This window comes from Lissotriton vulgaris, chromosome 6 (genome assembly GCF_964263255.1).
Source record: "Lissotriton vulgaris chromosome 6, aLisVul1.2, whole genome shotgun sequence".
In the NCBI taxonomy this organism is placed as follows: domain Eukaryota; kingdom Metazoa; phylum Chordata; class Amphibia; order Caudata; family Salamandridae; genus Lissotriton; species Lissotriton vulgaris.
Genome location: NC_141694.1, coordinates 951,081,254 through 951,104,214, shown reverse-complemented (window position 1 = coordinate 951,104,214; position 22,961 = coordinate 951,081,254). Strand labels below are relative to the sequence as shown.

Sequence of the window (22,961 nt, the reverse complement as noted above, 5' to 3'; positions counted from 1 at the left end):
GTCCCTCACCTTCTTGCCCTATATTTGCGAAAAGGTAAATGGTCCAAATGTATAAGCCTGTACGAGGGGCGAGGGCACTAGCAATGGAGAAAACGTCAGATGTAATAACGTGACAAAAAGAGGGGGATATAGCCCTAAATAGCACCATGTCTTCTGTTTTGATTAGATATTTATATAGCTAGCTAAAGGAAAGAGAAAGTGCCACCATATATCCATAAGGAAGAGAAGAGGCTTCCCACCTCTCAGCCCCTCAAGAGTGAAGAGGTAAATGGCCTTAATTCTTAAGTGCATGACAGCGGTGGGACAAAAGGAATAGAGGTATTGAGATTGTCCTTTGTGCCCTCATTAGGAAAAACTATAACCTATATCAGAAGCCAGGACCCGAATCAAAACACTACACCGACAGTGGTGCCCTGCCTTACACCTATATGGTAAGAATGTGTTTAATTGAGACAAGCTAAGCTTGGATGTAAGCAATTAAGTGATAAGATTAGACAAGGTATAAAGTAGGACCTTTATCCCCCTATCCCCACCTATTTCCACACTAAAATGGAAACGGAGGACATCATACGTATAAATGTTCGTTTGTGATAAAATGTATGATTTGTATAGATGGAAATCACATGTCCTGAATGAGAAAGTAGAATCACCACGTTGAGTAAGGCCAAATGTGTGGAGCAAATGGATGTTCCTCAAGACTTAATAGAAGGACAAAAGTGAGACAAATTAATAAAATCAATAAATAAACAAGAGTGTTACAAACTAGACTCCTGTTGAAAGAAGTGTACCTATGTGGTAAGACCTTTAGATCATGCTATTGTGTCATGAACTGCTCAAAAATAGTGATACCTTGCTTTTTCCCTATGTATTTACAGAAAGGGTGTTAAGCAATAGTCTTTGAAGCCGGTGACCCCAAAGAAACGGCAGTCCTGAGGAAGGTGCTACAGTATCTTGTGTTCTCTGCACCAAAACGCGTCGACGCACTTTTTTCTTATATAGAATCCAAGCAGGGTCCAGTGAGCAATTGATACGCATACATAAGTGGTACTATTGACGTCACTTTTACATTAACTAAGGACCTTTGGATCCAGTAATTAGTAGTGGCAAAGATATCAGTAAGCCACATTGTGTAGGGGGTTGTTGATGTTTTTCTACTGTGACTCAATGTTACATTTGCCTGTGATATTTGTTTTTTATGACTCTAATGTTTAAGATTTAATTCAAACTTTTGTGTACATGTAATGAACTGTAATGAATTGTTATGATTAATTGTTTTTATTATATCTTTTCAAAGATTGTTCTTTGAAATTTTAATTTGTCATTTTGCGCAAACTTTCTTATACTTATGTTTTTATTAAAAAGACTGAACGTTCTAATTTTAGTGTGGAAATTAAATTTTCGTCATTATAACATACTAATTTAGTTTCCTAAGTTGGTGGTTGAATGCTTAGATAGATAGGTATGGAAATATAGTAAGTCCATACGTGAGTGTGCACCCAGGGATTTCCCTTTGACTGTGGACCAGAGACGGGTACTGTGGCCATCAAATGTGTCCACGGCGATACCAAGAGCTATCCGACGACCAGAGTGCGTGTGCAACACCCCACAGACAAAGGAAGCCTATTAACGGTTGGTTTGGTACCCAATCTCCCAAAACAAGCCATCCTGGGAAGTGACTACAGTGGTCTACCCCACCTCCTTCAGAACACTACAGACTCCCTGAAGAAATGGTGGGCGGAAGCCCCTTTTCCCCATGTTTCTCCGTCTTTAGATTCTCCGTCTAAACCGATCAAATCTAAAAACCAAAAGAAGAAAGAAAAAAGGGACTTTACCATTACCTACCCCGCTCAGGTGGACACCCATCCGTGGGAAACCGATAGGAAATTCCGCGTGACCCAACAAGAAGACCCTGTGTTGCAAGAAGCCTGGGACCGTGCCCTGGACAATGAGGACCCACTACAAGTAGGTTCCTACTTCTTCCGAAAGAATGGACTCCTGTACAGGAAAGGGGGTCTCCTGTACAGGAAAGGGGGGCCCCAGCAATCCCCCCAGTTGGTTATCCCTGGATTGTTTCATGACAAAGTACTGTTTCTGGCCCACAGCCACTTACTAGGAGGGCATTTCAGCGACGAAAAAACGGGACAAACGATCCTAGAGAAGTTTTATTCACCTGGCGTACACGGGCAAATAAAACAGTATTGCCGGGAATGCCCGGTATGCCAGAGAAACAGCCGGTATCGACCCCCGAGGGTTCCTCTCCAACCCCTCCCTCTTATCGATGTCCCTTTTACCAGAGTGGGGATGGACCTTATAGGACCCCTGTTACCCTCTAGCAGTGGGTGTAGGTATGCTCTTGTGTTGGTGGACTATGCCACCCGTTTCCCGGAAGCAGTCCCCTTGCGCCAACCCACCACCCAAAACATAGCCAAGGCCCTCATCTCCATCTTCTCTAGAGTGGGTTTTCCCCGCGAGATCTTGACCGATCAAGGGACGCCTTTTGTCTCCTCCCTCATGCGCCAAGTATGTTCCCATCTGGGTATCAAACAAATAAGAACCTCTGCTTACCACCCCCAGACTGACGGGTTGGTGGAACGCTATAACGATACCTTAAAAACCACCCTTAAGAAACTCTTGGGCCTAGAGAGCAAAAGGTGGGAGGAGATGCTTCCCCTTGCTCTTTTCGCCATCCGGTGTAAGGTTCAAAGCAGTACCGGATACTCACTGTATGAGTTATTGTATGGGCGAGCACCCCGGACCCTGTTAGACATGGCTCGCGAGGCCTGGGAAGCTGAACCGGACCGAACCCGGCCTCTACCCGAATATGTAGACAATCTTCGGACCCATTTAGGACAAATAAGGGAAATCGTGAAACAGAACATGGTGGCCGCCCAGGTCACGCAGAAACATCAGTATGACAAAGGAACCAAGGCCCGCTCTTTTAACCCTGGGGATCTTGTGTTGTTACTCTTGCCATCTTCTGACCATAAGCTACTAGGGCAGTGGCAAGGCTCGTTTCCCGTCCTAAGACAAGTGACTCCTGTCACGTACGAAGTCGAGACGGACTACACCCTAGGGATCGCCCAAATCTACCATGTGAACCTCCTAAAAAAGTGGGAGGGGCCCCGTCCTGTCCTGTCCGGTATGCAAACCCTTCCTTTTGAAGGTTGCCTGGACTCAGACCTTCCTGAACGAAACAAACAAGACCTCAGACGGTCCTTATCCTCTGTGCAAACCAGTGTTTTCGTCCCTACCGGGACACACCACCGTAGTGGAACATTCCATCCACACGGGACCGGGAAAAACAGTGAGACAAAGGCCCTTCCGTATCCCTGAAGCATGCAGAGCCATCATTAAAGAAGAGATGAACCCGATGCTGAGGATGGGCATAATAGAACCCTCCAGCAGCAGCTGGAACTCGCTCATCGTTCTAGTTCCTAAGCCCGATGGCTCTACTAGATTCTGTATTGATTTCAGAGAGGTGAATAAGATCTCTGCTTTCGACTCCTATCCCCTACCCCGCGTAGATGAGAAGGTGGACCGCATAGGCAAAGCCAAGTATATAAGCACCCTTGACCTGTGCAAGGGTTATTGGCAGATCCCCCTAAAAAAAGAAGACAAACCAAAGACGGCGTTCTCAACCTCTGAGGGCTTGTTCCAGTTCAATGTAATGCCCTTCGGGCTTCACAGAGCTCCGGCTACGTTTCAGAGGGCTATGAACCTAGTGTTGCAACCCCATTCAAGGTATGCCGGGGCATACCTAGACGACATTGTCATATATAGTGACAGTTGGGAACAACATCTACACCATTTGCAATCCATAGTAAACTCCCTTGGGAATCATGGCTTCACCATCAACCCCGCCAAGACCACGTTAGCGGCACAAAGCGTGAAATATCTGGGATACCTGTTGGGTGAAGGGGTCATCCGTCCGCAAGACAACAAGATCAAGGCCATTCAAGCCATACCCTTCCCTCAAACCCGGAAAGAACTCCGTGCCTTTCTCGGTTTGCTGGGATATTAAAGGAGATTTCTTCCCAATTTCTCCCAAACTGCTGCCCCATTGACCGACCTGTTGAAGAAGGCCACAAGAACAGAAGAGAAGCTGCAACACCCCTCTCCCTTGCTGTTACAAGCGTTTAACCTACTCAAACAGTCCCTGATTTCCGAACCAGTGCTAATCAGCCCCGATTATACACAGCCCTTCATCCTGCAGACTGACGCCTCCGATCAGGGTTTGGGGGCTGTCCTGTCACAGAAGGATCCGAAAGGGGTCGAAAAACCGATCCTTTACCTCAGTAGGAAACTCTTCCCACGAGAATTGAACTATGCAGTTGTTGAAAAAGAGGCACTAGCAATTACATGGGCCGTAGAAAGCCTTCGGTACTACCTGGAGGGACGGGAGTATCTCTTATATACTGACCACCCCCCACTAGAGTGGATGGCCCGAAACAGGGGCCACAATGACCTAGTCCTGCGGTGGTTTCTCTCCCTACAGCCATTTCGGTTCAAAATGTTACACCGAAAGGGGCTGGAACAGGGTAATGCTGATTATCTCTCACGTTATCCACCTCCATCAAACCCTACAAGAAAGACTGCTAGGGAAAGGGGATGTGGAGAAGAAGCCGCCCTTACCTCCCCGAGGCGACGTCTGAGCCGGGGGTCCCTGACCTCCACGACGGGTCGTGCAGCGTCCCTTCCAAACCGGACTCCTCCTCTCTCTCTTCCCCTACAGGAACCGACAACAACCGCCGAGCCCGAAGGACCGGAAGCGATCCCCCTTGACCCCGGAAGTGAGGCACCATTGGTGGAAAAGGAAACTACCGCCTCCGACCCCGGAAGCGCTTTCCCGGAAACCAGCCCGGAACAGAGAAAAGCCGTCTGGAAGGAAGGAGAGGCGTTCAAAGCAGTGGACTTGTGGCAGGAGACAGCGGCAGGCTTCGAACCACTGACTGCGAGCGGAGCAGAAGAACAGAGACGAGGACGAGGAGGACGACGTCTGGACGGAAGACTGGTGGCGTCCTCAGGAGGTGGCTGTAGAGCGGTCGCAACTCGCAGGAGAGTTGCGGCGGGGCACGTGAGTACACTCTATCCTTTCTCCGCGTTCCCCCCCTGTATTTAGCTGTAAAATACTGTATAGAGACCCTCACAAGCACTGTATATTGTAGTCTATCACTGGCACTGTATAAAAGACCCGAGCACCGTTGCCTGTCACACGCAACACCCTCTTCCCATTCCCTCTCTTGCTTGACTTATCCCATCCTACCCTACCAGCCCTTCCTCACGTTCGGTTTCCGATCCCTTCACTCCCCGGTGTAGGTGGAAGTACAGCAGTCGTTTGCTGTACTGGACTAACCGCCCTGTATTCTCTCTCCCTTGTATATACCTCCGAGGAGTACCAGTGCCCTCTCTTCGCGAAGACGACATCGACCCAGCAGAAGACGACCCCGCCGCGCCAGACCCTCATCCCAGCTCTGCACTTCCACCCGGGACTCATCCATCAAACACGGATCCTAAAGACTTTGTGCCCTGAACTTTCAATAAAAGCGGCTGACCATAGCACACAATATCCGGCCTCCCCGCCTGTTATTCCGGTCCGCCCAACCCCCTGCTCCACAAGTCTTTTGCTAAGTTAGTTCGTGATTTCTGCATAGAGGGCATCTTTTTAGTCCTGTGGAACCTTGAGCCCATAACGAGTGGATTTTTCTTGTGGCTTCTGCTTGCCTTCCTCCCTGTACCCTCGATGTGGTGTTCGGGCCAGAGCTATCAACTTGGGACCAGGGTAACTCTGAGTCTCTACATCAGCTCAACGTCCTGTGATTCTCGGAATACCACTTCATTTCCCCATCCCTATAAACATTAAATGGGGACCTTGTGTACCGTAACGGGTACATATGTAAAGCGCTCTAAAACCTTCGGGTCAAGTTTGCCCCGTATAAAAAGCTAAAAGGTGCACCGAGCTAAAAACAAAGCCTTAACATAAGGAATCTTACTCTATTATAACTTGGGCCAGTAGGGTTTGCACGATAATTGTCTTGCCTCTCAGTTCACTAAAGGTTTATGTTTACAAAGTATCACTTTTAATACAGTCCTTCTCAGAGCAGTACTATAATGTGACGTCTTAATGTCAAAGATTCCACATGTTAAAGAAAAACGTTTTTGAATTTTTAAGAGACTTTATCATATTTTATGTGGTGTTAGGTCTATGATTTACATAGCAAACTAATGTGGGGCTTGGCTCGTGCACGGGCTTCTAAGATCCGAGCTAGCCCCTTGGCTTGGCTCTCCCAGTTAATTTGTTGGCTCGCCTACCTCTAGTCCTGAACTGCAAAGTGACAACCAGCTCTGCATGGTATCGGTGACAACTGCATCCCTTGTACCCATCACAAGAAGCGGTAATGAAGCAAGGCTCTAGCCACATGCAGAAGGTGCCTCGAGCAAAGCGGACACCGAATATTAATGTTTCTTTTATAAAGAAATTTCCCGCACCAACATTTCACTTTTACAGTATGGTAATAATGTATAACTGCAGATGAACCACCCCCACACCTGCATAAAAACGTGCATCTTCCTACTCCATTCAGATCCTAATGCAGTACGTTTATATTTACCCCGACCTATTTTTATCAAAAAGGGTTTTGCTTCCAGTACTTCATCAGGTTCACTTAAGAAAGTCTTACAATGTATACTTCCAACGCACCTTTTCAACGTGTACATCTTCTAAAAGCGCACTATTATGCTTCAGATCAGGCAAGAATTCCTCTGTATCCTCTTCGCCCAAGCTGCATACACTTTTCCGCCGCTTTGCCTCTTCAACTGTGATGATCTAGGGCAAAAACAAGTCAAGAATTGAGCAAGCACTACAATAACTTCCCCGTTAAAATGATCTTCCAAGGGAGGTATTAAGAACGCAGAGTAAGGTGCTGTGCTACAAATCCAACTCTCCCACTGCAGATCTAAAAGACATATTTGCACAAAAATACACTGTATTACTTTATAGCTTCAGGTGCATCTAAAAACATCCGATTTATTAAACCAGGCAGAGCAAAGATAAAGACTTGAGATGTGGTTGCCTTTCGGTCTTGCAAAAAAAAAAATCAAAAAAAAAATCCATACATTAAACTATTTTATGTTATTGCACCAGTTATCACGTGGTTGTCTCTACTGATTTAGGCATGTCCGGGATATATTATAACACGACTTTTTTAAACTTAGTAATTGAAGTACTATACACTTAATACCGATATGTGTGGAAAAAGGATGCGTATGCTGTTGGAAAAAGGATGCGTATGTTGTTGGCCCCTGGGAAGCTGTGTAGGGAGGTCTTCTTCAGGCAAGTGTTGCCTCTATTTCATAGGAAAAATGTAATATTCTTGAGTCACACAGTATCCTCTCTAGACATGGCCAATTGCAGAAAAATTACCCTTTCCATGGACCTATCAATATGCCCTTTAGTTATACACTGGAAATTCCTGCCTTATGTTTTGGCTGCATTTCAAAAACATATTTGCTTGCAGATTTTCATACTGTTTACACAGAAGCATCACCAGTAGGCTACCAAATGTGGAACTTAACAGTGTACTTTTTTTTTTTTTTTTTACATAAAGCGGTTCAGGGTTTGTTTTCACTTCTATTTTTTTTTTACCAAGCTATATATGCATCTCCTTGTCTGATGCACAAATACATGCTGTTTTCTGCTCAAGACACTTAGGGGGCCATTAGGATGACGGGACCGCCCGCCATAAGGGCTGGGGCCCCGTGGGGGGTATTAGGATGCGCCTGCCACAATGGCGGGCGCATCCTGCATTTTTAACATTATGGCAGGCAGTGCTCTCAGCACCGCCCGCCACAATGCTAAAAATGCTTGTCGTGCATGTGCATGCACAACGTGGCAGGCACCGCGCGGTGCCTGCCATGTTGTGCATACACATGTAGGGGGGTACCATAGGTACACCCCATGTGCCTCCCCCACGCCCCATCATCCTGGGGGCCCGCAATGGGTCCCCAAACAGAAAGACTGCATGCCTCCGCCACGGAAAGGCACCCTCCCGCCCTCATCCTAATATGGTTGGCGGTGTCTTGCAGACACCACCAACAATAGGAAAACACTTTTTCCGCCGGTCGACTTCGTGACCGGCGGAAATGCGGCGCACAGACTTTCCGTCCGCCGCGGACACCCCAGCTGTCCTAATGTGGCGGATGGCCATTTTGTTGAGGATGGCGGGCGGATTGCCCCCGCTGGGCCGGGGGTAGCTACCGCCGGCCCAGCGGGGGCAATCCGCCTGCCATCCTAATGGGCCCCTTAGTTTGCAGATAGTTATAACCATTTGCAACGCAGTATCAGGTAGGGTAAAAATACATTCACATGATCACATTTTGAATAGAAAAAATGAGAAGTTCGAAAATTCCGGAATAATTGCAACAGCAGAGACATTTGAGATGTTCAAAAATAATTAGTTATAAGCTGCATGATTTGTCACTCATTTCAGCACAGTATATACTTTGTAGCCTAGATTTTACAGGTCTTCAAGGACCATGCTGATGATTAGTGCATCTACTCTCAGTTAGGTCCAAATAACAGAAAGGAATATATATATATATATATATATATATATATATATATATATATATATATATATATATATATATATATATATATATATATATATATATATATATATTTCTCACTCAATCAGCATCTTCCAATGCTTTTGTATATTTTGTATATTTTGCTAGGTCTACATAACATTCAGCGAACTATGTACTGGTATATATGAGCATTACATAAACTGTTCCCTTAACACAGGTGTTTCCACATTACAGAGCTACAAAAGGTCCTATAAAAGGTGATACAGAAGCATTTTCTAACACTCTCAGAGGCCTGGGTACAACAACTGTTAGAGACAAAATTTGAATACTGAGGGACTGATTACAATGCATGTCGGACTCTCTTCCGAACGGCACCATGGCGGAAGCAGGAACCCCGACTAGAAGTCGGTAGCCCGCTGCCCGCATTGCAATGTGACCGCCTACATGGCGGTCACAATGTGTATACTTTGCATTGCGGCGTGAAAAATATAGACATTTTAAACTTCCTTGCACCCTGCTAGGGGCCCCAAAGTCACTGTCCGTCTGCCTTTTCATGGCGGGTTAACCACCATTAAAGGGCTGGTGGAAAGGGGCATCTTAATCCCTACGGCGGTGCCTAAGTAGGCACTGCCCCATTGTAGGGAATAGGAGTTCAACTGCTGCACTGACGGGATCCTTGATCCTGGCGAAAGCGCCCCCCCCCAGATCCTATGGTCTGCATCCTAATGCGGCGGTGAGATCCAATGGGCAGGATGGTAGTGGGACTGACACAGTCGGCCTGACTATGGCAGTCCCAATTCCATTGTAATCTGGCAATGAGTTTCAAGGCTTGGCACAGCTGAAAAAAAAATCTTATAAGGCTCAACACCTCAATGACCACAATTAAATAGCAAAAAAAACGAACAGGTCTCAGTGCCCAAGCAGTTTTTGCTTCTACAGCATGATTTCAGACAGGTATGCTGCATAATTTATTCAACCTTGCCGCCTCATTTGGCCTTCCCGTGCCGCATAATTCCGGTGGCTCTGTACATAGCCTATTCCGCGATCCATTTCAATGATACAGCTGAGGCGGAAAACGTGCGCCATTCTAGATCAATCTGGCGCAAAATAGCGAATGTTTGACATCCTTATGATGCAAACTCCTAGAATAGCCTTTGCCAGGCTATAGTCACTGGGACCGACTGATACCGTTCGCCTGAAATGAAAACATGTGTACTTCTTAAAGTAGTGTAAACAGAGAGACACCTGACAGCACTCACTGATAGGACAAAAGCAGCCTCAGCCACCAACTTTAGAAACCATTTTATAATGGTAGGCATTTCAGTAAGAACTAAAACTTAATGATGTTATTTCTCACAACCGCCTCGTATTAGGTATCCACAAACGTGACTGCTGAGTTTCAATCAAACACTATGTGCAAAGCGGCATCCTGCGCTTCCACGTGCTCTCGACCACTGCCTGTACAAACGCAGCGGTGCCCTGGCTGAAACACGCCTTAAAAGTAAGCTTCAGTTTTACTACAGGAAACGCGTAAAGCAAAGTAAATACGTGCCAGGCATACCTGCACAAACGGCTCCTTGCCCGCCCCTGCACAGTAGATAATTTTAAGGTTGATGGGCATTCTCCGACTCCTCATGGCTGCAACGGAAGCGTTGCTGTCTGTCTGCACTACGTTCCTGGTTGTCTGCAGACTACAGTTCGTCGTGCACGCGGTTTCCTCACTTTCTGAAAGCACTTTTATAGGATGCAACCCGCGTTTAAAAACGATGCTGCCACTACGCAAATAAGTTTCCATTTCCTGCAAAGGGGGATAACTTTCACACAGGATCAAGACCATATTCGGATTGACAACACACACTTGAATTACTTTCAGACACGCCTCCACCATTCACGCCCAAGATACAACAACGGATCTTTAACCCTTTTGTCACTCTCCTGCGATCATCACTTCTGTATTCGTAAATTCTATTAACTGGGCAGCAAAGCATGGGTCATGTAAAGCACATAATTACAGAAGCAGCTTTTTGTTCCGAATTGCTTTCCGATTTCAACATCCTCTCCCTGTGTTTGTTTTTAGGGCACGCTGCCAACACCCCCACCAACTACACAAGCACCGCAAAGAAGGCAGAGTATTTCCATGGAAGGGGTCCTCGAGAGCACAAGACCAACCCGAATAACAAACAAGAACCCCTGGATTAACCACCAACCTGGAGTTCCAAAGTGGAGGGCTTCTCGTCCTAAAGCGCTCCTACCCCTCATATCAGGGATAGTAAGCACTATATAAAAGACCACACCGCCTGTGCATTCGCATCCCTCACTAAAAGCGCATTCCTCTAGGTCAACGGTCTACAACCTTTTTATGCCTAGGACCATTCGAGCTAAAAAGAAAAAAAATGGAGCTAAAAATCATCAAAGACCGATGAATAAACTTTATATTCAGGGGTGCGCAAACCAAACGCTGCCAAATCATTCAGTGTTACAGCACTAGCAGCAGCAGTATACAATGCTTCCCTCACATACATTTAGTAACCACAGCACAGGCAGGAGTGGCGCAAACTCAAAGATACACAAAGTGCAGAGGACACAAGTTGCCACAATGCATGCTCTCCCTCAAATAGGGCTTTAAGTGGAATGAAAAAAATGAGGGCCTGTAAAAGGGATATAGTCTAACAAGCCTAATAAGTACCCTTCTGAATAGGTGTGGCCTATGTCACTCAGAGCGAAGTTAAATACATTATATTTAAAGCACTTAGTACACATGTACAGGTGAACTCGTATTTTATTACAGCATTGTTTAGGGCTGAAGCCCTTATCCACATTAGTAGCACGCTACACCCTGTGGGTGAAGTGGCGTCTGGTGAGTTTTTAAGTGATGGGACAAAAGTTGGGGAAGAGTGTTATGTTGCAAGTGAGCAAAGCAAACAAGCCTGACTGAGAAAAGGGTGGTCGGTGGGAGGAGGAGTTTCCTCCCAAGAAACTTTTGGGCAAAAATGTGGTAAATGTGTAAATTTGAGAAAGCAAAAATGTTTATAAAGCAATTTTGAACATGTAGTCCTGAAATATTTAAACCCATTAAAACAGTCTCATGGCATGTCAACTGATCTGCCTCCAACACATTTGAACATGTTGACTTGGAGGATAACATTGTTTACTCCCTGGTGACACCAATGCCAATAGTCCGATCAAAACTTCCTTGGAATTACTCGTGGTCAAGTAGGACCTGAACTCGTGTTTTATTTTTATTGCATGTTAGAATGTTCCTCTGGCTGCGTTTTGCATAACAGATCTGACCCAGGTGAAAGGGTATTCCTGGATAGACAGACGTTTTAAGGCGTGGGGAAAGGGTACAATTGCCCAGCCCCCCCCCCCCCCCACTTACAAGGGCACCCAGGGAAAGTGAACTCTGTCAATTTGTTTATCTGTGTATTCCATTTACTATCCATACCTCTAACTCTGTCGCCATCGCCGACATTCAGTAGCGCAGTAGTGTCTGGGGTGCGGGCGGAGGGGTGAAGCAGGGGGGCTTCAGGTGGTGTTGTGACTGGGAGGGGTAACAGGAGGGGGAGGTGACTGGGTTTGGGGGTGGGACAACAGGCGGCAAAGAAAACACCTAAAAAAGGGGGGAAAACTTGCCTGCCGCCCTCTACTATTCTGTTCCAAGTCCTCGCCGCAGCACAGGCTCCCAGACTCCCCACGAAGCCAAGACGGACGCTGCTCTTATGCTGCTGGCAGCATAAAAACTGTGTCAGGATATGCCTGAATGCCCTGAATTTGCGCTCCCAGAGAGTGTGGGAGCCTGTGCTTGCTATTTACAACCTGGCAACGCAGCTCGGGTTGGAAACAGCTCATTGCGCATGTCAGTTTGACCGTCCTTAGACAGCCGGCCAAGCCAACATGCACACTGACAGCAGTGTCCATCACTCCCATTGTGACTGCCCCCGCGATGGCCCTGCGCTCAAGACTCAGCCTGGCACTTAGAACTTGAAAAATAGAACAATAATAAACCCATTTTATTTTTCAAGTTTTGAGTCTGCCAGGTGTCTGGCAGGGGTGGGGGTTCGATGCTCCTCCGCCACAGCGGAGGAACTGCCGCTGCTAACACCTCCAGTGAACGTTAGTCAGCAACAAGACAGTACAGCGAGAAATTAACTTCCATAAACATGTTCCTTAGGGTGGGTGTGGACCAGAAGGGCAATGTCTGTTTATTACTCCTTATTCCTTTAAAATGGCCTTTTTACAAATTATTTGGATAATTCTGAAAGGAGACCTCTTGACATCCTCGCTCGTGCAAAAATAACCAGTGCTGCTCACCCTGTCTAGTACAGCATAGAACATCTAATTTCGATAAAGAGCAGGAGGAAGCCTGAATTAGGAGGAAAGTGTTTTTATTTGCAAGTGCGGCCCCCTGTGAAGCATTTATCGCCACATGACGCAGATAAAATTAGATCTGGGTTGCAAGTCTGCAGCTGTAAAATCAGGAGAAACATCGCAATAAAGGAATGTAAAATAAAAAAAAATCAAAACATGAATAGGGATGTAATGACAGTTGGGAGAAAGGGTTAAGTTACCAATGAAAGAAAAAAATGGGACTTGTGATTAAAATGTTAAGAAAAGCAGTCCCAGCTCATGCAATCACAGATCAAAACGGCACTTGGTTATTTTTTGAGTCGCTGAAGCTTTAATAAGGGGCGGGTCTCCTGCTATGGCGGAGGAGCATCACCCCCCCCCCCTGCCAGCAGCGTAAAATTAAATAAAAAAGAAACAATAATAATCCCGGGTTCCTTATAATTTCATTTTGTTTCCGGGAGTCTTGGGGGTAGGGCCATAGGATAAAAGGCACCCACAGGGAGTGGCATGTATGGTTATCAGTGCGCATGACGGTTTGGCCAGCCTTCCAAGGCTGGCCAAACTGTAATCTGCATTGAAGCTCTCTCGCGCCCAGCTGTGTTTCTGGTTAGGAACAGCTAAGCACAGGCTCAGTCTCCCTGGGAGCAAAGGCGTAACCAAGGTCCCCCGCAGACCCTGCAGTGCGGGGGTCCCGAACTCCAGGGGACCCCCTGAGCAAAGTTTGCTGGCCTGAGAGCTCCTGAGGGAGCTGGAAGGGGGGCCCTCCTTGTACTTTGCAGGGGATGCCCCTCGAGTTTCGTTAAGCCACTGCCTGGGAGCGCGAATCACTGCCACTCAGGCCAATCCTGAAGCTGCTCTCATGCCTGAGAGCAACTTCAGGATTGGCCGTAGTGGAGCCTGGGAGCCTCTGGCAGCAGTGGAGCCACCAGAGGAGCAGAAGACGGAGATGCGGTAGACTACAGGTATGTTCTTTTTTTCCTCTCCTTTTTCCGTTGTTTTTCTCCCTTCCCCCATCGCTCCCCTCTCCTCGGACACCGGTTGATACTGTCTTTAAGTACTGTACATGATTGACTTTCTTTGATGTTGTCAAAATTATTCGTATTATCAACTCTGCTGCAGTCAAGGAGTGTGTTGAAATGGCAAACACTTTGCAATCTGACCTCATTATTATTTATTTTCCATGTCAACGACTACAGACATTCTGTTCAGGGCGACGGACAACAGCCACCAAGTTATGTTAAATTAGCTTGATATAGGTCTGCATGTCACCCCGAAGGGGTATCTTGTTGCTGGAGCGTATAAAAGGTGTGTGTGAGGGGGTTGGGGGGGCTCTGAAGGATTGGAGAAATTAGAAGAGCCAGGTTTTAATACGTTTTTTGAAGCGGTCAAAACCGGAACAATCACGGATGTGCTGAGGTAGTTTGTTCCAAAGGAGTGGGCCTAGAAATCCACGGCAGGAGCTGGAAGGTGAGAGCAGCATGGGATGCCAAGTCAGGTGAGAATATATCTTTCAAGTAGCTCAAGGGCAATGAAGTTAATGGCGCTGGCGCTGGGCATCCAGAAGGGACAGAAAATGGCCAATCATGGCTTGGCTTCAGAATAAAGCCAAGCAGTGATTGGTCGTATTCTGAGACCCTAACCTGAGCCACCGCTGCGGTGCCTCATGTTAAGTGGAAAACTAGAGGCCTACCCACAGCTCCTGAGCCAATCAAGATGCTTCTCCTTTGCTGTGTATGTGTGAAATAGTATGAGAGCAGCAACAGACTGGTTCGGGTAGGTATACAAGGGGGGCTTGGGGGGGGGGGGGGGTCAGCCGACCGCAGGGAGGTCCCCCCCCTGGCTGTTTGGGAGGGGTGGTTGGGGGGAGGGTGCTCCTGACCTCAAGCGGGTTTTTTGGTTTGGGCTGGTTTTTGGACCAGCCCAAAAGGAGCCCAAGCATAAATGCTTTGGGCTCCTTCTCCCGGCCACCATTTTAGGCTCTGTGACCTGGTGGCCCGGAGTTTTTGTTAGCTAGAGAATTTTTTCTGTCCGGTTTAAAGTCTTAGTGTGAGGGCTCGTTAGGCTATACTGTGTCCATGGCGGCGGAGGATTACTGTGTGCTCGAGGTTATTCGGCTGTTGAGCGAGGCGGGGAGACTGGACCTCGTGCTGGGGGATGCGGCCGGGCTGTCGCGGCCCACACGGCAGGCCTCAGCCGGAGTGGCGAAAGTGGTAGCGGCGTGTCTGACCCCCAAACGCCCGAGAGTAGAGGCGGTGAGTGAACAGGGCTGCCCGCGATCGTGGAAAGCGGCCCCAGATGTAAAAACAAAGCAGGTTGCGGATCAGGAACTGGGTGGGGGTCCGGGCTTCCTCTAATGTCGGGCGGACGGTTGGTGGATTTAAGTGCGGAGGCATTGGAACCGCCGGAGCTGCTTCAGGCTCCGTCGGTTCAGGAGAGAGTAGCGTCTTTTCCGGCACAGCGGGGTAAGCGTGGGGGGAAATGGGGAGGCAAGAGGCGTTCATCGTCAGTGGCCGCCCTATTGTCGGAAGATGCAGCGCAGGGAGGGGGAAAGAGCTGGTGACCGTGTCTCCTGCGCGAGGGCTGGTTCAAGGTGGGGTTTTGGCGGGCGGGGAGGGGGGGGGGATGAGATTGACCCGGCCCCAGCAATGGCATTTGGGGGAGGCTTGGGAAGTCAGGAAAGGAAGGGGGCAGGCGATATAACTCCTGCTAGGCCCCTTTCTGTAGAGCAGTTGCATGCTTTGAATACTGGCATACAGCAGGTGCAGGAGGCGAGGGGGGATTTGGCTCCTTTTAGCCCACTCCTTTTTTCTCCTCAGGTGTCAGTGAGAGGGGATGTTGGGTCAGTAGTTAGTGGTTCTGTGGGTGAGGGGGAGTGGGCTCAGGTGGGGGGTGGGGGTTTTCTCCACATGGGAGCGGATGTCTGGTTTCAGGGTTCTTCCCTCTCCCCCGGCTTCGGTTTCAGGTGGGCAGGTTTTGGGGGGTAGCTATGGCACACAGGGGTTGATCTCTCTGCAAAAGGGGAACAGGAGCCAGGAAGGGGTTGCCCATTCTTGGGAGGGTCTGGATGTTTTTCCATCGTGGGCCGAGGGGGTTCGGGACGCTGGGAAGGGGGATGCGGGGCTGGGAGGCAGCCACAGGAGGGGCTTAGGGGGCAATACTGTTTGGCTGGGTGCCAGGTGCAGTTAGACGTCAGGTGGTACAGGATGTGGCGTAGGTTGGCAATAGGAGGCAAGGGGGATACGCTCTTAGTTCCTCTTCAGCGGTAAGGCAAGCAACGCTAGAATGGAGTAGCGAAGAGGAGGAGGGTGAGTCGACCCCCTCTCTCGCTGATGCGCAGAGGGAGAGTGAAAAAAAATGTGGTCAGGTGGGGCTGGCTAGGGGTTCGTGGTCAGGAGTCGGTGTTTCTGGCAGACAGGAAGGGTTAGGTGTTGGCCTTTTTCTCCACAGGGTATGGAATGGAGCGGAGCTGCGGACTCGGTAGTGCGATGTGCCGCCCAGTGGCGCCGAGGAGAAGGGAGGGTGGAGCCTGGCGTGGCACATACCGTACCGTCGGGGATCCCGGCGCGGCCAGCAGACGTAGGTCCGGCACGACCTCGCTGGCCCCAACAACAACTTTTCATTCTCGGTGGACAGAGGAATCAACGGAGAGAGTTTTTCAGAGTGGTCAACGTTTGGGGGAGTACCGGCAGGTACGGTTGGCTCCCTCGCCAGGTGCACTGACCAGGGCTGGTAAGGCCCATACAGGTTTTGAGTGGTCCGGTAAGGCCCACAGTGAGATGTTGATGTCTGGCCCTCTACAGATAGAGGAGCCTTTGGTTTTGGACTATGATGACAGCCCAGAGGAAGGGGAACTGTGTGACATGGAAGTGAGGGGGGGTCTTCTCACGTTTCTCCTAGTTTATTACAGGCACCAGCAGTGGGGCTGCTTAAAAAGGCTGTGGTGTCCGGACCAGGAAGAGAGAGCAGCCCCTCGGTGAGGGCTCCTCGGACAGCGGACAATGTGGAACACATGTCATGGCGGTCGGTGCCTTGACAGCCCCCTTTGTTAGAGCCAGGTGAGATTTGTGAACCACGGGCCAAACCAAAAATGGTGTCTGTGGGGACAGGGGGGGAGGCAGCTGGTGGGGGGAGTGAAGGGTAACTCTAGAAAGGTATGTATGTTCGGGATCAGGGGTGGGCACGAGCGAAGGGGGGGAACAGATGCCAAGGTGGAGAGCGCTGTGCATACCAAGGAAGTTGAGGTGGTTAAGGAACCCTTGCATAGCAAGGAACTGAATATTAGGACGCTGCCATACATGGGGTGACAAAGCCTCAAGGAGCACATTTGATGTTGTCAACTAAGGAAAGGATTTGGAAGGGGGAGTATGTCGAGATTTTGAAATTGTTACACAGGGAGGTACGTTCAAAAGAGGGTTCAAAGGAGGAAGAATATGAGTTGGCCAAGCGTCCAAAAGTACAATTGACGATTGAAAATTGGACGGCGGCATTTTTAATATATGCCAGTGTATATTGTGAGAAGTTTCCAGATTGCTGTGTTGCTATCTTTAAATACATGGATGTCTTCCGAAAGGCACAGATAACAGGTAGTGGTTTTGCATGGGCCCAATACGATGAGGTGTTCAGGGCCCGCATGGGATCCTGAGGCAAAGTGGGGTGAGCTGGATACTGATTTGGGGCAACACACAATGGGTGCTTCAGCAGGGGGGAAGACAATTTTCACAGCGAGCGGCCTGCCGTTATTTTACCGGCCCTTTCAGGGGAAACCCACCCGGGGTGGGGTTGGGATTTGCAACAACGACACAAAATTGGGGTTGGGGAATGTTGGGACTTTAACAAGGGTATGTGTACTAGGGAATACTGCAGATGTAGGCATGAGTGTTCACAGTGTGGAAAGAAATATCCCCTGGCAAAGTGTTGGGGGCCAAGGACTTCAGGAGGGCAGCAGTGGCAACAGGGTAATAGCACACCAATGCCCCTCGCAGCATTCTCAGGGTACCAGAAGAGTTAAAGCCCTGCCAGGGGCTGGGCCCAAAGGCTCATACTCAGGTTAGGTTGGACAAGTTAGCTGAAGGGTTGCAGGGTTATGGGGATGTGGGGGTGCAGAAGTTGTTACTTGAAGGTTTTCAGGGAGGTTCCACCTTGGTTACATTGGACCGCGGCTGCGGCGCTGGTCGAGGAATCTGAAATCGGCTGATGAACACAAGGCAGTGGTGCAAGCAAAATTGAACAAGGAGGTGCAGGAGGGGAGGATGGCAGGGCCATTCGAAGATTGGCCTTTGGAGGACTTGATTATATCACCGATTGGTGTGGTCCCCAAGAAAGAGGCAGGGCAATACAGGTTAATTCAACATCTCTCATGACCAGAAGGGTCTTCAGTCAATGACTTTATTGACGAGGAGGCGGCCTGTGTCATACTCATCGGTTGACGTTGCTATGTCACTAATTGTGACCGCAGGCGCAACTGCAAAAATGGCGAAATGCGATATAAAATCTGCCTTTAGATTGCTTCCAGTCCATCTAGATGATTGGAATCTTCTGGGGATCCATTTTGATGGGAAATGGTACGTGGACAAAGCACTGCCAATGGGTTGTTCAATGTCCTGTGCTCTTTTTGAAGCGTTCAGCATCTTTTTACAGTGGTATTTTACACAACGCACCGGCCATGAGTTAATGACACATTATTTGGACGATTTCTTTTTCGTCAGCTCACCTGGCTCCACGGAGTGCCAGGCGGCCGTGGACACGTTTCAAGACCTCATAGAGGAATTAGGAGTGCCATTAGCACCAGAGAAGGCAATGGGTCCATGCGCGACCATGTCTTTTCTAGGGATTGAGATTGATTCCATGGTAATGCAGGCTCGTTTGCCAGTGGAAAAGAAGCTGAAGATGCTTGAGCTCTTGGAGACAATGTTAGCAAAGCGAAAAGTGACTGTTAAGGAGATACAAGTTCTTCTGGGCCATCTTAACTTTGCTTGCAGGGTGGTCAGGGCGGGGAGGACTATTTGTAGGCGCCTGGGTCAAGCATTGTCTGGTCATCATTTGCCTCATCACCAAGTTAGTTTGTCAGCTAATGTTAAGGAAGATCTACGTATGTGGTCAGTTTTTCTGCACTCTTTCAATGGTGTCCCTTTGGCTAGGGAAGAAGATTTTGGCCTCTATTGGCAGGGCAGGTGGTGTGCGGAGAGATGGCCTGACCAGTGGAAGGAGGGTGGACGGAGCATTGCCTTTTTGGAACTGTTTCCGGTGTTGGTAGCCTTGACACTGTGGGGGCTGAATTTGGCTCATAAGAAGGTTCTGTTCAGGCTTGACAACATGGCGGTGGTGGACATTCTCAACAGACAGTCAGCCAGGGACAAACAGATTTTGAAGTTGATGAGAGTTTTTGTGTTGGGTTGCCTTAGGTATGACATCACTTTTAGGGCCTTGCACATCCCTGGTGTGGACAATGACATTGCGGATGCCTTGTCTCGTTCGCAGTGGAAGAGATTCCATGGGCTGGCCTCGGAGGCGGACAGGACACCGACCCCTATGCCGGATCACTTGTGGTATGTAGGTAACGTAGGGTCATAAAAGTTGTGGTAGGTTCCTTGTCTGAGTCTACTCGAGCCGCTTATGGGCTGGCTTGGAGGAAATTTTTGGCGTCCGGGGCGTGTAGGCGGGATCCTGGCTGGCGGCAGTCTGAAGATGTAGTGCAGTTCATACTGGATTTAATGGACAAGGGCTGTCTCGAGTTCCCATAGCGGCAAAGTTAGCAGGCATAGCATTCATGGGTAAACTTCTCTGGGGTTACCCTCCGTCTGCAGGGGAGGTGAGGAGGCGGATGTTGGAAGGTTGGGCTAGGGAGAGGGGATCAGATCGGGATCGGAATCCCCTGTCTTGGCAGACCTTAGCTAGGGTGTTGGAAGTGTTGCCGTTGACTTGCAGAGATAAGTTTGAAGTGTGCCTTTTTTCCACGCTCATGGTTTCCGAGATCAAAAACAGACCAGAGGAGCAAAGGAAAAGGGCTTTGGTTGGAGGCGTCTGCTCCGGCGGGGACATGCCCTTTGCGGTGGGCTAGACAATGGTGGATCCTGTCCGGGGTGGGGGAGTTGAAGGGAGGGTCTTGCCGCATGCTGATGGTTCTAAAGTCATGGAATACCAGTTGCGCATGGTGCTGCATAAGGCTTTGCGGAGTATCGGGTTGGATGGGGCAAAGTATGGCACTCATTCTTTTAGGATCGGGGCAGTGACGGAGGCTCACAATGGGGTTGGTCTAGGCAGGACATTATGCGCTTAGGGCGATGGTCTTCAAACTGCTTTCAGCGCTATGTGAGGAGCGAGGTAGGGGAGGCGCTTGCGTCATCATAGTGGTCATATATCTGATACTGCTTTTGTCTTTTCAGGTTCTGTGGCTCGCCCCCGCGCGGCAGCAATGACCATCTGGATTGTGGGACACTCTTTCGTTAAAAGGGCACATGTGCAAGCATGCAACAGTTATTTTGGGTCTTCGTTAGGTTTTTATGATCGGTTGTTCCAGGTGGTATGGAAGGGCAAGGGAGGGATGCTCGGGAAGGAGTTGATTCCGGCGCTGAATTCCTGGTTGATTGGGGGCCAATGCCCAGACGTGCTGGTCATTCATTTTGGGGGAGAATGATTTGTGTGGGGTCAAAGGAGTGGTTCTGTTGCGGGCAATGAAGAGAGACCTTTCACTTTTGAAACAACAGTGGGCAGGTTGCCATGTGTTGTGGACTGAGCTGGTGCCTTGGCGGATTTGGAGAGGTGCGGTTAAGCCTAAAGCGAGTGATCGGGCACGCGAGAAGATCAATCTCGAGATTTCCAGATTTTGCAGGGATTTGGGTTTTGGCAGAGTGAACCACAAGGATATTAGTTACGATACGGTTGAGTTTTTAGGGGTGATGGGGTTCACCTCTCCAGGATGGGGATGGATTTATACCTTTTGGAGTTGAGGGAAGTTTTGTCCCGATGTTTGAAGGTTCAGGAATTGTCGGTTGAGATATACACAGTTTGCTACATGCTTTCTTCGCTCAGTTGGGGGGCAGAAAGGGGGGGGGTCGTTTCCTCCCCCCCCCCCGCTTTCAGGGTGGCGGGGGCTAGTGGTGTTTTTGCCAGGTTTGGCAGGATTATGGTTGTTATCTGTGTAGTTGTGTCATCGACAGGGGGATTTGGGCAGGATGAGGTGTGGGGGTGGTTCCATAGGTTGGGGGACCAAGAGTTGTTGAGGGGCAAATAAGAAAGTTTTGTATAATGGTTGGTGGAATTTGTTAAGTTTAAACGTTTATGCAGGGATTTGCATTGTTTGTAATTTGTAATGTTGTAATGTATGGATGGGGGCGGGGTTGGCGATGTGTTAGGGGTGGGGGCAGGGATTGAGGTTAAAGAAGTGTGTTATTTAGTGAGGTTTAGTTTTGTAAGGCATTGACCGAGGTTTAGAATTTGTTAATGTGCACATGTTTCAATAAAGCAGCCTTTTTCACACAATATCTGGCTTGTGGTCTGCTCCCCCCCCCCCCACCCCTCCCTCCCAAGGGGGGCTTAGGGGGGCTTGGGGGGGCAGCCGCCCGCAGGGAGGTCCTCCCCCGGCAGTTTGGGAGGGGTGGTTGGGGGGAGGGGGCTCCTGACAAGCAGGTTTTTTGGTTTGGGCTGGTTTTTGGACCAGCCCAAAAGGAGCCCAAGCATAAATGCTTTGGGCTCCTTCTCCCGGCCACCATTTTAGGCTCAGTGACCTGGTGGTTAGGAGTTTTTGTTAGCTAGACAATTTTTTCCCTCCCTCCCTCCCGTCTTTATTATATTTTTGGCTAGTTTTTATTCCGTTTTCCGTTTTTCCCCGTTTTCAGGTGTTTTTGTTGGAACAGTTGGGCATAGGGTTTGTTTCTGTTTATATAGTCGCTTGGAACAGGTGCTGTGCATGGGTTAGTGGTGTTTTTGCCAGGTTTGGCAGGATTATGGTTGTTATCTGTTTAGTTGTGTCATCGACAGGGGGATTTGGGCAGGATGAGGTGTGGGGGTGGATCCATAGGTTGGGGGACCAAGAGTTGTTGAGGCAAATAAGGGAGTTTTGTATAACGGTTGGTGGAATTTGCTAAGTTTAAACGTTTATGCAGGGATTTGCATTGTTTGTAATGTTGTAATGTTGTAATGTATGGGTGGGTGCGGGGTTGATGACGTGTTAGGGGTGGGGGCGGGGATTGGGGTTAAAAATGTGTGTTATTTAGTGAGGTTTAGTTTTATAAGGCGTTGGCCGAGGTTTATAATTTGTTCATGTGCACCTGTTTCAATAAAGAGGCCTTTTTCACACAATATCTGGCTTGTGGTCGGCTTCCCCCCACCCCTCCCTCCCAAAGCTATCCTTTGGAGACCATGTGAGCTGTGGCCTTTCCCCTGGCAGGACCACTAATTGCAGGTAGGGAAAAGCATGTTGCCTTGTACCGTGAAAAGCGCTGCACTTCAAGGGAGTGACCCGTGTGAACCAGCAAAGCGCCTCCCCGCCCTAACGCAGGAAGCTGAAGCACCGCAAGACTATTATAAAGTACCGCCACTATGAAGCCAAAACAAAAACACTCTTTTTACATTTAATGCGTGGGTTCGCGGGGAGGCTAAAAGTGAGGAGGGGCAACGTCTTTACGCATCGGTAGAGGAAACGCCCTTGCGTGGGTGTATTATTTGAGCCTATGTGGGAAGTCTTTCCATGTTCTGTTTGATGCCCACTAAGGTGCAGTCTGATAGCATGTTACGAGGCGAGGGATTGATGAGAAAAAGTCAGATAGATGACAATTGTTATCGTTTGTGGTATTCAGGCAGTTAACACTGCAGGTTCACTTTCATTTTGTGGTTGTTTTCTTTTGCTGGCTGCGGCAGAAGATTGTCCGTTCCGAGATCTTATGGCTCTGAGAGAGGTAACAGGTGTACAGAAAGCATGCCGGAAAACCAGAGATATGACCGGACTTACTTTGTTACAGTCATTTTTTTAATGATTTTCATTATAAGACGTTAAGCAGGAAACGTTTCCGAGGCACACTGCGTGATAATCA

General features: G+C 48.7%; 1 protein-coding gene across 6 annotated transcripts in view; it reads right to left on the bottom strand.

Moving 5' to 3' along the window:
* The window catches only part of NCOA7 (nuclear receptor coactivator 7), a 1,085,323-nt gene that overhangs the window by 39,979 nt on the left and 1,022,383 nt on the right, over positions 1–22,961 (bottom strand). For 5 of the 6 annotated variants that reach the window (XM_086926986.1, XM_086926985.1, XM_086926987.1 and 2 more), the window contains one exon: positions 6,698–6,823. In XM_086926986.1, the coding sequence (XP_086783112.1) occupies positions 6,698–6,823 (126 nt within the window). Of the gene's footprint in view, positions 1–6,697; positions 6,824–10,147; positions 10,366–22,961 lie in introns of those variants that run through there. The other variant, XM_086926989.1, reaches the window with a different exon arrangement.